Source organism: Grampus griseus, assembly GCF_964374135.1.
Source record: "Grampus griseus genome assembly, chromosome: 2".
Lineage (NCBI taxonomy): Eukaryota > Metazoa > Chordata > Mammalia > Artiodactyla > Delphinidae > Grampus > Grampus griseus.
The window spans coordinates 106,283,795-106,300,437 of record NC_139018.1 but is presented as its reverse complement, the minus strand read 5'-3'; the positions used below and the strand labels follow the sequence as shown (position 1 = coordinate 106,300,437).

Sequence of the window (16,643 nt, the reverse complement as noted above, 5' to 3'; positions counted from 1 at the left end):
GACCCTGGTGCCAGACCCACCCAACCAATCTACTCCTAAATTCCTGAGCCTCAGAAACCATGGGATAATAAATACGTGTTCTTTTAAGATGCAATAGATAACTAATATACCATTTCTCATAATCTTGTTTCTGCTGTCATATTAAAAGAACAATATTATGAGGTTCTTGTCAAATGAGATTTTCTCTATACTATACATTTAAAAAGTACATTTTTATCAGAATGTTTTATTTCAAGAATTAACACTTTTTTCAAAAAGTAAAAATATAGTTACTTCCCTGAGTATAAAGAATTCATCTTACAATAAAAGACAATTACAAAATTAAGCAATTAGAGGTACATAATTCTCTGCATTCAATTATACTCTATTACAAATTCATTCTTTAAAATCTCATGTATTTGGGGACTTTAATGTTTCAAAAAAACAAACAAAAACAAAATCATAACGGCTCGTTTTGCACCTGTGATGTTAAGGCATGTCTGATCTGTCTTTATCAAATTCCAGAGCAATCTTTAAAGCAGTGTTGTTGAGGCCAACAGATTGCATGTTACATATGATAGAAACAACTGTTCCTCTTGGGGGAAACTTGTTATTTATAGCTTCTGCATCCAGTTCTTCAGGAAGGACCAGTAGGACACTACTGGCACCCACTGCACCTCCAGTGTGTGAGGCATAATGCCGTTGCTTCCTACAAGAACCATATGTTTGCTTCTTTTCCACAACACCCCATGCCATTGCATATTTACCCTCTTTATCCCAAGACATCTCTGTGTTAGGCACTGGTGTCCAAATCATAAGCATTGTTTCTGGTTTGAGATATCCAGGTAAAAGATTTTCATTTGAGTTCTTAAACAGCCCGACTTGGTAACCATACAGCATTGCATTCCCAAATTTCAGAAGGTCACCTACTGTAGACAGAAATCCACCACCAGCCCATTTATAGGAGTTATCCACGTAAGGTGTGTTGACAAGACGTCTCTTTTTATTGTAAACATAAAATCTAAAATGAAATAAGAATAGTCATTAAAAATTTGATAGTCTATTATTGACTTTATACATGAAGATGAATAGGAAAATGTATACATGAGACAGATTGTATTTCACTGTAGTGAACATACTTTCTCAGAAACTAACCACTAATTTTCACTATGAAAATGAAACAGATAAGTAAGTAATTAAAGTATAGAAAGTGGGTTGTTCTTTCTATTGACAAGGCTTGCCCATGCTAAGTGTATCAAACTTCTAATACCTCTAAAAAATGTACTGATTAGTACTAAACATGATATTTTCCCCGTGCACATGCAGAAACACCTAATGTTTGGTAAACATTTTCAGTCCCTGGGCTCAATGAATCATGTGCCACATGTAAATTTTATAACTGATAATGTATATACGGGAATGTTCAGAAATAAGATTAATATTTGTAAGGAGACTATTTTTCCTGGTTAAAAATACATAGAGATACTGTGTATAATGATGTGATGTGGTACTTTCTTGGTGTAGTGGAAGAAGCAGGAGTTAGCAAATCTCAGTTTGAATTCCAACTCTCACCCTTACTGGCTATGCTTATTTGATTTGATTAACAAACACTTATACCAGTGGTCCCCAACCTTTGTGGCACCAGGGACCGGTTTCACGGAAAACAATTTTTCCACGGACCGGGGTGGAGGGGGGATGGTTTCGGGATGATTTAAGCACATTACATTTATTGTGCAATTTATTTCTATTATTATTACATTGTAATATATAATAATTATATGACTCACCATAATGCTGAATCAGTGGGAGCCCTGAGCGTGTTTTCACTTGTCACTCACTGATAGGTTTTTTGTTTTTTTTTTTTTTTGCGGTACTCGGGCCTCTCACTGTTGTGGCGTCTCCGGCTGCGGAGCACAGGCTCCGGACGCGCAGGCTCAGAGGCCATGGCTCACGAGCCCAGCCGCTCCGCGGAATGTGGGATCTTCCCAGACCGGGGCACGAACCTGTGTCCCCTGCATCGGCAGGCGGACTCTCAACCACTGCGCCACCACGGAAGCCCACTGATAGGGTTTTGATATGAGTCTACAAGCACTTGATTTATTATGGTCTCTGTGCAGTCAACCCTGTCTGCTAATGATAATCTGTATTTGCAGCCACTCCCCAGCACTAGCATCACCGCCTCAGCTCCATCTCAGATCACGCATTAGATTCTCATAAGGAGAGCGCAGCCTAGATCTCTCACATGCGCAGTTCACAGTAGGGTTCGCGCTCCTATGAGAATCTAATGCCGCTGCTGATCTGACAGGAGGCGGAGCTCAGGCAGTAATGCGAGCGATACGGAGCGGCTGTAAATACAGATGAAGCTTCGCTCGCTTGCCTGCCGCTCACCTCCTGCTGTGCGGCCCAGTTTCTAATAGGCCACAAACCAGTAACGGTCCGTAGCCCTGGGGTTGGTGACCCCTGACTTATACAGTTCTTACTATGTTCCAGCCATTCTTCTAAGAACTATATAAGTATGAACTAATTTATTCTTGTAACAATGTTAGGAGATAGGTAATATAATTCCTGTTTTACAGATGAGGAAACTGAGGCACAGAGAATATAAATAACTTGTCCAAAGCCACAGTTTTTAAGAGGCAGAGTTGGATTAAAATCCAGGCAGTCTGTTACCTCTCTGCTTCCATCCTAATTTGTAAAATGGGGACAAAAACATCTACTTTGCAGAGTTAGAAATAAATGTATAAAGCACTTTGCATATTTCTGATAGGTACTTAATAAATGGTAGCTGTTATTCATTCAATCATTCAACAGTTATTGATGGAACACTATGTGCCAGGCACTGTTTGGATGTTGGGATAAAGTGTAAACAAAAGAGAATAACCTCATGGGGTTTCCATTCTAATATGAGGAGATGGTACCATAAACATTAGGTACATGAAATGAAATCACAAAATAAACAAAAAAAGGACACTTGGCTCATGAGCCTCCTTCAAGTTTCATAATAAAATGGTGTTTTAGGGCTTCCCTGGTGGCACAGTGGTTAAGAATCCACCTGCCAATGCAGGGGACACAGGTTCGAGCCCTGGTCTGGGAAGATCCCACATGCCGTGGGGCAACTAAGCCGGTGCGCCACAACTACTGAGCCTGCGCTCTAGAGACCGTGAGCCACAACTACTGAGCTTGTGTGCCACAACTACTGAAGCCTGCATGCCTAGAGCCCGTGCTCTGCAACAAGAAGCCACTGCAATGAGAAGCCCACACACCACAATGACAAGTAGCCCTTGCTCGCCACAACTAGAGAAAGCCGCGTGTAGCAATGAAGACCCAATGTAACCAAAAATAAATAATAAAATAAATAAATTTATTTTTAAAAAATGGTGTTCTTAGGTTTTCAGTTTGCTGACAGTGTCACCCGTAATGACCTTCATCTTCATCCTAACTTCATTATTCATAAAGCACTGTCAGAACTGAATCTCACCATCACTTTAAACTGTTTTATCACTAAGGTCTCAAACTCAGACATTTCTTCCTAGGACTATGACTTCCAACCCTTCCAGCTCTCCAAATGAACCTGCTTTCTGCCCTCAATGGGACCTTCATCCATCCCCATTGGGTCGTCCCAATTTTCCCAGGTCTTTTAGTTCCCAGTGGTTTCCCCTGATTTTCTCTTCTAGGTTGAACTATATCAGCTGTGGTCTCGTTAGCACTCTTTTGAACTAACACTACACCAGTCCATCAATCCTAAATAAATCTAGGTACCCCTTATCTATCAAGAAAGGCTCCAGGAATTCATATAACAAAGCTGACTGGTATAAATTCATACTCTTGCTAAGGGTCTTCACTGCTGTTCTCAAATCCTTTTATTCTTTTCCTGGGTACTCCTTGGTATACTCTTCATAATAGGTATTCCCAATCTCTTCCACCCTCAGTCCTCTACCCTCTCTCAGGCCCAGTCATTTTACTGAGAAGACTGAGGCCATCCAAAGTGAGCTAGAAACTCCCATCTTTATCTTAAAATGCATTTACATCATCATCCAATCTTTAAAAATTTTCCTATTGTTTTTAAGAGGCATTTTTTTAGTTGTCACAATTATTAGAGGGCTCTTACTGACATTTAGTGGATAGGGGCCCAAGGGTCCTAATGTCCTGTGGTGTATGGGAAAGTCCCACACAGTGGTGCATTCTCCTGTATCCTGTGAGATCAACTATCCTACGAGATACCCATGTAAGTACAGAATCTGTTTATAACTAGCTGAGCCTAGAACCCTCTCCATTTTATATGTAAATACGAAGTACTTTGTACTCTACAATGTATTTTTCTTGAATGTAACCACTATGAAAATTGAAGATCACACTCTATTTTGCTCAAAACTTCAGCCAGAGTTAGCCACCAAGGACATGAGTTGAAGCACCAATGCAATAAACCTGTATTGGTCTGCATTTTGTTGTCACATTTAAAGTAATTTTATGTATTAAGTTGCAGTTGACTTTATTATGTCTTCTCGTGTTGTTGTGAGTAAACATTATCATATTGAGATATTATTATAAATTAAAAATATTCCTTTTATTTCTTCTTTATATTTTAGAGTATTGAGTGTAGGTTACATGATCTCTTTCAATTCAGATATTAAAGGAGGTGTTATTACATATTTGTTAAATTAAGGGGCAGTGGTTCTAAAGGCACTGATACTCATTGTTCAGTATAATCTAGCCCTTGCTTACCTATTTGACCTCATCACGTACAACATCTTGCCTTACTTTTTTCATAACAGACTTCTTTCTGTATTTGCAATAAGGCACACTAGCTTTCCTTATTATTCGTGTTTCAACTCAACAAACATGGCCTAAAACCAATATATTTTAAATAGATCTCCCCACTAACACCCTCTCCCTCTATATCCCATCACCCTGTTCTATTTTCTTCTCATATCTGAGATTCTTAGTTTACATATTTGTCTGTCTCTTCCCATAGAATGTAAGTTTCATAAAGGCAGGAATCTTATCTACCTGGTTCATTGATGCTTCCCCTACCTAGAACAGTACTGGCCATCCACTAAGTACTTGGTAAATATGTTGAACACATGAAAGCATCATTTGTTGGCTAGTATTTAATGGAGACCCCTTGCAAGGAACTGGAAAGAAAAGAAAAACCATACACCCGTGGCTGCTCTCAAAGGGCTAACTGTCCAATAATCTTGTGGGACAGTTCTTAAATTTCAGAGCACTGTATGAATCACCTGGAGATTTTGTTACAATGCAGATTCTGCTTCAGTACATCTGGGGAGGGCCCCAAATTCTGCAGTTCTAACAAGCTCCCACGTGATTCCAATATCACTTTGAGTAACAGGTTGTGGGATGACTAGCAAGATGGATGTGAGGAATCCTGAGCACTAGTGAGAGCTAGCCTTGTTGAAATGGTTCCTCACTTTGCTGGGGAGCAAAATAGTTCAGTTTGACTGAAGCAGAGAGCTTTAAAAGGTGATGCCGGAGGAGTAGATATGGGACAGGGCACAGCTCACAAAGGACTTTCTGCGCCATGCTAGGAATTTTGACTCCTTCACCTTAGTTCACAAAATGCTCTAGTTTTCTATATCCTAAGGGGAAAAAAAACCTTTTCTTTTTTGTTTTACCCCTGTTACAGCTTCCAGCTACCAGTCCTTTCACTCTCATTTATTGCCAAACTACATGAGACAGTCCGCACCTGCCGTTTCCATGCACTCACCCTCTCCATTCATTCAATTCCGTAAAATCTGGCTTCTGTTCCCCCATCTCTACTAATCAGCTCTCTTGCGGGGTATCAAGATCTTCTAATTCCCTTTTTATGGTCCTCATCCTAACTCCCCCTGTAGCACTGTGACCCAGCACTCCGCTGACACTCCCCGCAGGCCACTTTGCTCTGTGTTTTCTCTTCTCACTCTCAATCCTATGATTCCCCGTATCCCTCCAATCACCAGTGGTTCCAGTGTCCGAGGTCTTCTCTTCTACAGAGATAACTACAAAACTGCAGCTGTACCACAAACTCTGTTCCAAATTTACCATCGGATTTTCTACTAGCATTAATAATTCTCAGATTTATTTTTTTCTCAATGTTGTTTATCAGAATCAGCATTGGGCCTCATCCCTCCCTTCAAAATTCGTAACTTTGAAGGGACAGTGGGCATATATAATTTGAAAAAGGACTTCTCTTTCTTCTGTCAAGATTCTTATATGTTCCCCAAAAGTCCAAGTCATAATATTGGGTGAAGCAGGAGTGACCACAGGTATGTGCTCTGAAGGTTAAAAGAGAAAAAAGTCTACAGAGGATCTTAATATGCTCTCCTGAGAACCAATGATTTGATACGTGGTCTCCTCAGTTCTCAAAATGAACATGTCCAAAACTACTCTCTTCTGAACCTTCGTATATTTCTCCTCTCTATTAAAACCTTTCTTGCCTCTCTTGCCCTCAAATCTCTCATAACCAATAATGATAAATCCTCATTCAACCTCAGCTTTCTGTCTGACCATTCTCCCTCCTTCCATTCCTATGGCCACTCCTGTATTTTAGGTTCCCATTACTTTCTGCCCCAACTCTGATTACACTTTTATTTCCCGCCAATCAAATCTCAAAGAAGTCACATAACAGAATAACAAAAATGTTTTCTCACTGAGAAATATATTTATTAAAGTGAACTCCAAGTTTTTAAAGTAGGAGAGAACTACCAATCTATTTTGGTTAATAATCAGCTTTGTGCAACTTTTAATAAAGCATTTCAAAGCACCTACATCAAGGTTGGAAATTAGGATGACTCAGTCACTCCTCTTTTAAAATATAAATTTATGGAGAATTTTAGACTTTAATCTAGAATTCTAAACTTTAAAAAGGTAAATTCAGCCTTTAATCTTTTGATTCCTCTTCACAGAGGACAAATTAATGACTTTTCATGAAAATAAATCTGTTCAGCTGAATGATAACTTTATTATTTCAAATTCTTAAGGAATTTCTGCACTAAAAAGAATGGAATTATAGACACAAGTTCTTAAGTTACTGGGACATCTTTGTAACTGAATAATTGATAGAATGATGCCAGATGACAAACAGCCTCTCCCCACTTATTTAAGAATCCCTAGTTTCTACACAAGATTATATTATCACAGAAATATACATCTACAAACTCATAAATTCAAAATAAATTTTTAAAAGCTTCTTAAATGCCTTTACAAACAATTATGCATCACTTTGTATTTTATTGCTATGAGAAGTTTAAAGAACCACAGAATTTAAAATACATATTATATAAACACCCAATCCCACTCTAACATTTAGCATTAACATGGACTGAACCTACTACTAGAGTCCATCAGCTAAAGCATAGAAAACAGCTTCATAAGGAACAATGCTTAATTTTAGAAGATACTCTAGAAAATAAAGATAATAATAATTAAGATAATAAGAAAAGGTAAGACCATATCTATACTGTCAAAATACAGCAAACCCTTCAGAAAACATTCATTTTATTTGATTTTGGTCCTATCCAACTATGAAAGAGATTTTTGTTGCAAGTATTGTGCCAAACACAGAGAAAATATGAACAGAGTCTAATAATAAGCTAATGCATTGACTAAGGATTCCCCCATCAACAAACTGAGTGTCTTTCAGTGGCAAGAACATTCACTCCATTCCCCTATGGTGTTTGCTTAAAGAGTTATTTAGTTTACTTGCCTATACAGACTATACTTGCAATACAGAATCAATATCTATTTACATATACAGAATCAATGTTCCCAGTCTTCCATTTAAGAAACCCCAGTTTTATTCAGGACAACAGTGCACCCAGCTAAAAACTAATTTCTCTGCATTCCTTACAGCTGAATGTGCCCTGTTGCTAAAATTCTGGCCGAAGAAATGTAAGTAGTATTTTGGAGTGGGATTCTGGGGGAATACCTTAAACAGGTGACAGGCACTGGGAGGCACTATTTTAAACACACACACATACATACAGAGAAATGATAAAGATGATAAATATTTACTCTTGGGATATAGTAACTCTAAGAAGTCTAGGTCAAGATAATGTAAACATATTTAATTTATGATTATACCAAGGGGTCAGTAGACTAGATAACAAAGCTGCAAACTTTTGCTGGAAATTTTATTTCTTGTACAATGGTACCATAAAACAAATGAACGGAAACATATGCATTTACTAAATTTTACTTTAAGGTTTTTTTTTTTTAAACACACATCTTTGAGAAGATTTCTTTTACTCCCTGAACTTCTCCCCAAAGCTGGTGAAATAATTAATAAGCTCTTTTGAAATAATTACTACAAAAATAAAAAAAGAATCAGAATTGAACTTTAGAGGCCCAAACAGATACTGTATCAAGTAAAATAAAAACAAAGCAAATGGACAGAACATTTTCCTTGCTAACATATTTCCTTCTTCTTTTAGTGTCCTATTTTATTTCTGCAGCCTATTTAATCTACCTGAAATGAATCACTTACCCCTTTAGCACCACTGGGCACAACTAAAACCTAAAGAAAAAACCCAGAGTTGACAGCAACCTTTAACAATAGAAACAGAAACCCACTGCCTTTTTCAAACAATGGGAGATAAAATGAAATTAACTCAATCATATGCCATATTTTGATTTCTGTGCATCATAAATTAATCACTCATTAAGAAAACAGTAAATGATGGCTGCCTTGCAGTCTGCACATTCATGGAGCCTTAATTTTCAGCTGAGAAAAGAGGCTCAATGATTCTCCCTTATATGTAAGTGTAGGCATCTGTTATCAAATGCCTAGATTTGAATCAAAATAAGGTCATGCGTCTATGCCATCTTTATTAGAGAATCTTTTCTAGATTCAACTGACAACTTCAGGTATTTGTCATTTTTTCTTATGCTTTCCAGTAGAATATAATGTTGGACCTAAAAATAATAAACAGTGTCTGAAGTGGTTGAAAACTACAGGCCATTTCCATCATTACAAAGTCTACAAATAACAAATGCTGGAGAGGGTGTGGAGAATAGGGAACCCTCCTACACTGTTGCTTGGGAATGTAAGTTGGTGCAGCGACTATGGAAAACAGTATGGAGGTTCCTCAAAAAACTAAAAATAAGAGTTAGCATATGACCCAGCAATCTCACTCCTGGGCATATACCTGGATAAAACTGTAATTCAAAAAGATACAAGCACCCCTATGTTCATAGCAGCACTATTCACAATAGCCAAGATACGGAAACAATCTAAATGTCCGTCAACAGATGAATAAAGAAGATGTGGTACATATATACAATGAAATACTACTCAGCCATAAAAAAAGAATGAAATAATGCCATTTGCAGCAACATGGATGCAACTAGAGATTATCATACTAAGTTAAGTCAGAAAGAGAAAAATACCATATGATATCACTTATATGTGGAATCTAAAATATGGCACAAATGAACCTATCTACAAAACAGAAACAGACTCACAGACATAGAGAACAGACTTGTGGTTGCCAAGGGTGGTGAGGAAGGGAGAAGGATGGACTGGGAGTTTGGGGTTAGTTGATGCAAACTATTACATTTAGAATGGATAAACAACAAGGTCCTACTGTATAGCACAGGGGACTGTATCCATAATCTCCTGGGATAAAACATAATGGAAAAGAATATAAAAAAGGAACGTATATATGTGTATAACTGAGTCTCTTTGCTATACAGCAGAAATTAGCACAACACTGTAAATCAACTACACTTCAATTAAAAAAAAATAGAGAATAAAAAAGAAAAAAACTACAGGGACTTCCCTGGTGGAGCAGTGGTTAAGACTCCAATGCTGCCAATGCAGGGGGCTTGGGTTCGATCCCTGGTCAGGGAACTAGATCCCACATGCACGATGCAACTAAGAGTTCGCATTCCACACTAAGGAGCCTGTGAGCCACAAGTAAGGAGCCCGTAAGCTGCAACTAAGGAGCCTGCCTGCCACAACTAAGACCCAGCTCAACCAAATAAATAAATATTTTTTAAAAACCACCCAAAATAAAAAAACTACAGGCCATTTAAAAATTAAAATTCATTGCTTGCTGCTAACCTAATTTCTTTTAGGTTCAAAAAACTTCTTTCAGGCTGATTTGCAATGCATATTTGATCCTTTTGGATAAGCTGGTAATTTAAAAATGGTAACTTAACGAAATACAACAGAAAATTGAACAAAACTAGTATGGGGATAGGAGGATGAAGCTACAAAATCTACCATTTCATCTAGTCAAGTACCATTTAGCCATTTGTAAAGCATGTTCCCTAATGGAACCGTAAAAAGTAAAAGTAACAGCTGATTTAAACAGTTACTTAAATGTGCTGTTACCTTTCTAACAAACCAAATAATAATAAGAGTAAAATGAAAAAGAAAACACCATAACAGTAAAACTCATGTTAGTCTTTAGTCCCCAAATTCTCTTCCAATGCCTCTTTTACAAATTACTTGTAAAAATTACGATAAAATTTTAGTTTGATATATTTCAATAAAATGATTTTCAAACTTTTACAGTGGAGAAACCTGGTATATACCACCTCAACAAAGTGATTAAAATTACCATCACCAGTAATGGAACAAATTGAACTCATGTGACTTCTGAGAGACTTGACGACTAAATGCAATGTGTGTGCTTATATTAGACTCTGCACCAGAAAAACAAGTTTTTTTTCCTTTTGTTATAAAGGACATTATTGGGACAACTGGCAAAATTTGAATAATGTCTGTAGACTTGATATGAACCTTGTGTTGATATTAATTTCCTGGATGTTCTTATCTTTAGAAAATACACACTCAAGTATTTATGGTTACCATTTAAGTATACGGGGCACCATGTCTGCAACTGATTTCCAAACGGCTGAGAAAAAAATAACATAGAGACTGACAGATAAAGCAATGTGGTAAAATGATTAACATGTGGGGAATCTGGGTGAAGCGTATATGAAAATTCTTTGTACTACTTTGTGTAACTTTTCTACAAGTATGAGACAATTTCAAAATTAAAAAAAAAATTAAAAAAAGGTAAATAAAGCATGAACGAAAACATAAAAAAAGGGATGATGGAAGAGCAAATTATAGATGCCCATGATGGGTGCAATTTTAGTTTAATTATTCATGTGCTTAAATTATTATTGCTATCTTTCACCTAAGGATCTTGGGGTACTTCAAATATATGTGTATTTGAAAAATAAAATATATTTTATTTTCCTTACATTATAGGTGGAAAAACAGACATGTAGAAAAGCTCCCAAAATGTGGCAAGTTGATTCTGGAATGGAGACAAGCAAAATGTGACTTTAAATTGATAACAGTGTAAAGATGAACACCAGACACACCAGAAGGTATTCATTTACCTTGCTCTATTGTAAATCACTGGCTCATTTTCTTCCTGCACAGTTGTCAGCATATCCAAGTCATGGAATATTTTCTGCATATAGTCCAAATATTTATATCCTGAAGCTCTTTCTACTATGGCTGCCAATAGGGTATAGCCAAAAGTTGAATACAAAAACTGACTACCTTGAGACATCATTTTAAGGGGGAAAAAAAAGAAAATGCTTCATTATTATTTAAAAACATGTAAAATATTTTCCCACTGAAAATTGGCATATCTTTAAAACTGGAATATTTTACTTTAGCATTTAGGTAAAGATCATGGATGATAAATTAACAAATTTAGTCAACTTTGCAATGGCCCTGCTTATTCCATGTCTCTAACACAAGAAGAAAATGATGATCCATATACTTATCAGTTTTTTTTGTTTGTTTTTTTGTCTTTTTTGGCTGCGCCGAGTGGCCTGTGGGATCTTAGTTCCCCAACCAGGGACGAACCCCGTGCCCCCTGCCATGGAAGCACGGGAGCCCTAACCACTGGACCACCAGGGAATTCCCACAAACAAGTTTTAAAATGAAAATGGAAGCCTGTATTGTACATAAGCCTGCAATAAATTTAAAGATAAAGTGGTTTCAGTAGGCATCATATCAAAAAATATACAGAAAAAGTTATTTTTATAGATCAGCTTTTTGGGAAATAAAATTTAGTTGATGCATATTAATTTAAGAAATGAAAGCACAAATGAAGTTGAACAATTTAAATACTAAGTTAAATACTAATGAAATACTAAAATATTAGCAACACTTTATCATGCCAACTTCGGTTTAGATTTTATTTGGAGAATTTTTCCAATATTTAATTTTTTCCATGAATATCTTGATACTGAGAATCCTCGAAATGTCTAGGTAGCCTCCGATGAAGCTAAATCAAACAACTAGCTGCCTGGATGCTAGGCTCTGTTAAGAACTACAGGCAAAAAAGCAAACATCTGACAACAAAACCCATGCCATAATCATCAACCACACTGAATGCACTCAGGATGGTATCATTTTGCATTTTCTGAAAATTAATACTTCAGTAATGATGACTTTGTAAAAAGAAGAAATTAACACTCACCAGGTTTAAAGAACAAAGGGTCATTTTTAAATAATCTTAGGGATTCAATTGAATTTTCAAATTTTTCTTTCAAATATAATTCGCCTTGTTCAAAATCATTCTTTTTCTTGCAAGGTTTTGAATTTCGGCCTTTGGCTTCATTATCTTGCTCTATCTTAGCTTTAGCAAAGTCATTCTTTTCATTACTTTTGCCTCCTTTTACTTTTAACTCTTTTTCTTGGTCAGATTCCATCGTCCCTTTCATCATCTTCAAGGCTTTATAAGCTTTCTCTTCTTTCACCTTTTTCATGTCCTTTTCATAATGACGAATTCCACTTAAGTGGGAAATCAATAATCTTGTTGTGACAGAAACCTAATTGTAAAAACATGAAAATTCAACTACAATATTAAACTGCATAATAAAAAGTTAGTAGCCCTGGAATAATGTTTCAGCAATATTTTCCACTTTAAACTGCTACTAGAATAATGTGTCATGTACACACCTTTAGCCTCAAATTTCAGAAAAATACCCACTCGGTTATTATCTGGATAAAACAAAACTTTAATCCATTAACATTAAAAACAAACCAAAGAATCCTATGAAAGCTTTTAAACCACTTAAATGTCAGTAGAAAAATGAACTGTGAGATTTATTACCTTTTCACCTTCATATTCTTTTTCTGGGAATTCAGGAACATAATGTTGTACTGGAATATCAAGATCCAGTTTCCCTGCTTCCCACAATTTGGCAATAGCAACCATGGTGAGGCTTTTGCTGATACTAGCAATTCTCATAACTGTCTCTGGCTTGCATGGTACACGGTTCTCAACATCAGCATAACCTAAACCTTTGGGAAAAAAAGCAAAAAGTCACTATTAATAGGCTTCATGGTCAAAGGAGTCTTCAAAAACTGTAATAATACTACCTTAAAACATTCTATGTGTTTATCTAAAGGGAAAGATATTTCACTTGTATAAGTTAATTAAAACTCAACATATAAGGGATGAGTCTTAGCAATACTGACAACAGTAAGCCTAACAATTTATCCTTATAACTAAACTGAAATTGTACACGGTACACAACAGTAATTTTCTGATTCAGTTACTAATGTTTCTTAGCTTATCTAAACAATTTGGTTATTCCATATTTTAAATAAGTTACTCTACATTCTTTAAAGAAACTATCATTGTTCTTCAGATTACATTTATTCTTGATTTTTGAGTGACTTTCTACTGAATTCCTTAAAATAACCAATAAAAACAAATGTGAAAAGATGCCCTGCAAACCCAATCTAGTTAATCATTAATTTAATTCAGCTGCAAGTCAGAAGAAAAACAGTGTACCACTAATTTAAAGCTCTTTCTAGAAAATATTTTAAGTTTGGTTTCATCTTCTACAGGATAAAGATGTGGAAATCTGAGACATACAAAGAACTGAGATCTGAAAAGAACGAAAAGGCATACAATAATTATTTTCACCTGTAAATGTAAATTATGCTGAAAATATCTGCATAAAAACAAAGCCCTCACCTATAGAGCTGACTTTTATATAATTCTGGATTACAATATCCGTCATAAATGTTGATCGGGGTACACTTAAACTTGAAGGAAGAATCATTTCTCTTTAAATTCAAAATCTTACCGCTCCTATCAACTTCTAAAAGGTACTACTTCCTCTAAACGATGTCTGAAACAACATTTCCTAAAAACTGAGTTCCTAAAAACCTGCTGTGATGAGTTGGATCAATTTGTGTGCAATGAAAAAATAAATCAAATTATAAAATGCTTTGATAAAAGTATGATAAAATGCTTAGAAGTCTCTCTTCCAAAGCTGCTTGCTTTTTGTTTGAAAAAAAAAGCTGACACCTCTGCATAGTAAAAAAAAAAAAAAAAAACTAATAAAGTAGATTGTAAGCTCATTAAGGACAAGGAGTCATGTATATCCCTTGTTCTTAGTACAGTGCATTTTACAGAATGGGGGACTCAGTAAATTGTTGACTGAACTAAAAAAGAAAAACATTAAATTCTGACGTTTTATCTAGTCATAAGGGTTATCTACAAATGTGCAGTTAACAGACCGTTCTATACACCACTTTGAGAACAATACAACAAACCATCTTTAAGACTTCAGTTTACTCATCAGAGTCACACTTTAAACCCTGCTGTTTATATAAAGTCCAATTCTTTAGTTTGTTAGTTTTCTCTACAGTATGTATAGTTTTATAAAAACTGAACAGCACTTCATGGGATTCACGCCAAACAGTAACACATCAAGATTTCATTCACCGACTGGCACAAAACAAGCCAATAAATCAAACCTTCTGACCAGACTTCTTTTCCATCTACAGAGACTCCAACCACAATGCCCGGTGCGCCCACCTCATCCTAAGAGCCAAGGGGAGAGAACGGTTCAAAGCAGGCCGAAATCCCTCGCACGTCCGCAAGCGCCTTCCTCTGGTGGGGCTTCCCTCGGCCCGGGCCCCGCCCACCTCGGTTCGGGCCCCCGCCCACCTCGGTTCGGGGCCCCGCCCACCTCGGCTCGGCCGGCCGGGAGTTAACCGTGAGGGGAGTGCCCGCTGGGAGCACTAAGGGGAAGGGGCGGTCCCCGAGGCGGGCCGTGACCTCCGCCCCGACTTGGGCAACCCCCCGAGAGCATCTGACCGTGGCCGGGAGGTCGGGACACGGGAAGTCTTTCTGGGAAGCCGACCGCGGGCATCCAGCCGCCCGGGGTGGCGTCCGCTCGCCCCGAGAGATGACCACCAAACGGCCTCACGCGGGGGTGACGCCGGGGGTGGGGCGCCGGGTTCCCGGCCGCCTACGCCCCCCGTCGCCGCACCTTGATTCTGTGCAGGAGGTCGCGGCTGCGGTCGATGGCTCTGGCAAAGCGCCTGGAGTGCGGCGGCGTCGGGGTCTGCGGAGACCACTGGGCGAGGGGCTGCTCCTGCAGCGGCAGCGGCTCGGCCTGAGGCGGCGTCTCAGGGTCTGGGGCCGCGGTGGGCGGCGTGGGGGACGCACCCCTCAGCCCGCCGGCCAGCTTCACCCCAAGCGCCAGCCCGAGACCCAGCCCGAGGCCTCCGACCCAGCCAGGGCCGAGCGGCGGCAGCCCGGCGCGCTGGTGAGCTGCACGCCGCCCGCAGCCCCAGGCGCAGCTCCCGTGGGTCACGGCCCCGTTTGTCACGGCTGACAGGAGCCGGTACATGGCGTCTCTGGCGAGCCTGCAGCTTCAGAGCTCGCGCAGGCCTGGCGGGCGGCAGAGGCGCGAGGAAGGGAGTGGAGGGGAGGGGGCGGTGACCGCGTTCAGGCCCTAGCAGTCGAGGCCCGATGGCCGGAGCGCCGATCGCATCGAGTCCTTCCTCTTTTCCTTTTTTCCTTTGCCTCGTCTCTTGATATTTCTTCATCTTTCTCCCCCCCACACACTTTTCCTTCTCTGCCTCCCCTTAGATCAAGTGTCACCTCCTCAGAGAAGCCTTCCTAGTCCCCGTCCCCATGGGAGCTCTCGCCACACCTAGACCCCCAGTGCGCACGCCTCCTTAATAACACTTAACACTTATGTTTCACTGAACTAATCTGATTTCTTACCAGACTGTGACCCTTTGCAGAACCTTGACTTTTACTTTTGGATCTTCATCTCCTGCAACAGCGCTTGGCACACAGCAGCCGCTCAGCAGGCGTCTCCTTTCCCCCCAGGACCCTCTTTTCTCTTTCTTAACTGTCTCCATTCTTTGTCTCTTTTGGGCTCCTTCCATTTCTCTGAGGCCCTTTAAAATCCCTTACTTCTCAAAGTCTAGCTCCATACCACATCAAACATATTATATCTACGCCTCATATTTTTAAAAAACTTGGTGGTTGTTGTAAAACAAAGTTGTAAATAAAATGTGCAGACTTCCCTGGTGGCGCAGTGGTTAAGCATCCGCCTGCCAACGCAGGGGACACGGGTTAAACGTCTCCAGCTGCTCTAACTATTCTTCATTTCTCATGGTTTCCAAGCCTCAAACTGGCTCTAAGAACTAGACACAGTACTCGAGAATCTACCAGTAAAGTGAGACCATCAGTTCCCATCCTCTGGACAGTTACCATTTTTTACCAGTTGTATCATGGCATTTGTTCATAATGAATGTAAAAGACATAGCCAGTGGTGGTTACAATAAATTCTCACTTTATCATTCTTTTAAAAACTATAAATAATATGTGCAGACTTCCCTGGTGGCGCAGTGGTTAAGCATCCGCCTGCCAACG

The 16,643-nt window shown here is 38.8% G+C and overlaps 1 protein-coding gene across 3 annotated transcripts; it reads right to left on the bottom strand.

Annotated features, from left to right (window-relative positions):
* Positions 1-278: 278 nt before the first annotated feature.
* On the bottom strand, positions 279-15,659 carry LACTB (lactamase beta). 3 transcript variants are annotated; one of them, XM_082647719.1, is made up of 7 exons: positions 15,244-15,659; positions 14,726-14,792; positions 13,065-13,255; positions 12,429-12,780; positions 11,332-11,497; positions 11,191-11,246; positions 893-1,000 (listed from the first exon to the last, which is right to left on the bottom strand). In XM_082647719.1, exons 1-6 carry the CDS (start codon positions 15,604-15,606, stop codon positions 11,192-11,194), a joined length of 1,194 nt encoding a protein of 397 aa, XP_082503845.1. In that variant the 5' UTR covers positions 15,607-15,659; the 3' UTR covers positions 893-1,000; position 11,191. The 3 variants fall into 3 exon arrangements, with proteins under 3 accessions (XP_082503844.1, XP_082503846.1, XP_082503845.1); XM_082647718.1 differs by lacking the exon at positions 11,191-11,246 and having other exon boundaries at positions 279-1,000; XM_082647720.1 differs by lacking the exons at positions 11,191-11,246; positions 11,332-11,497 and having other exon boundaries at positions 770-1,000.
* Positions 15,660-16,643: the final 984 nt, after the last annotated feature.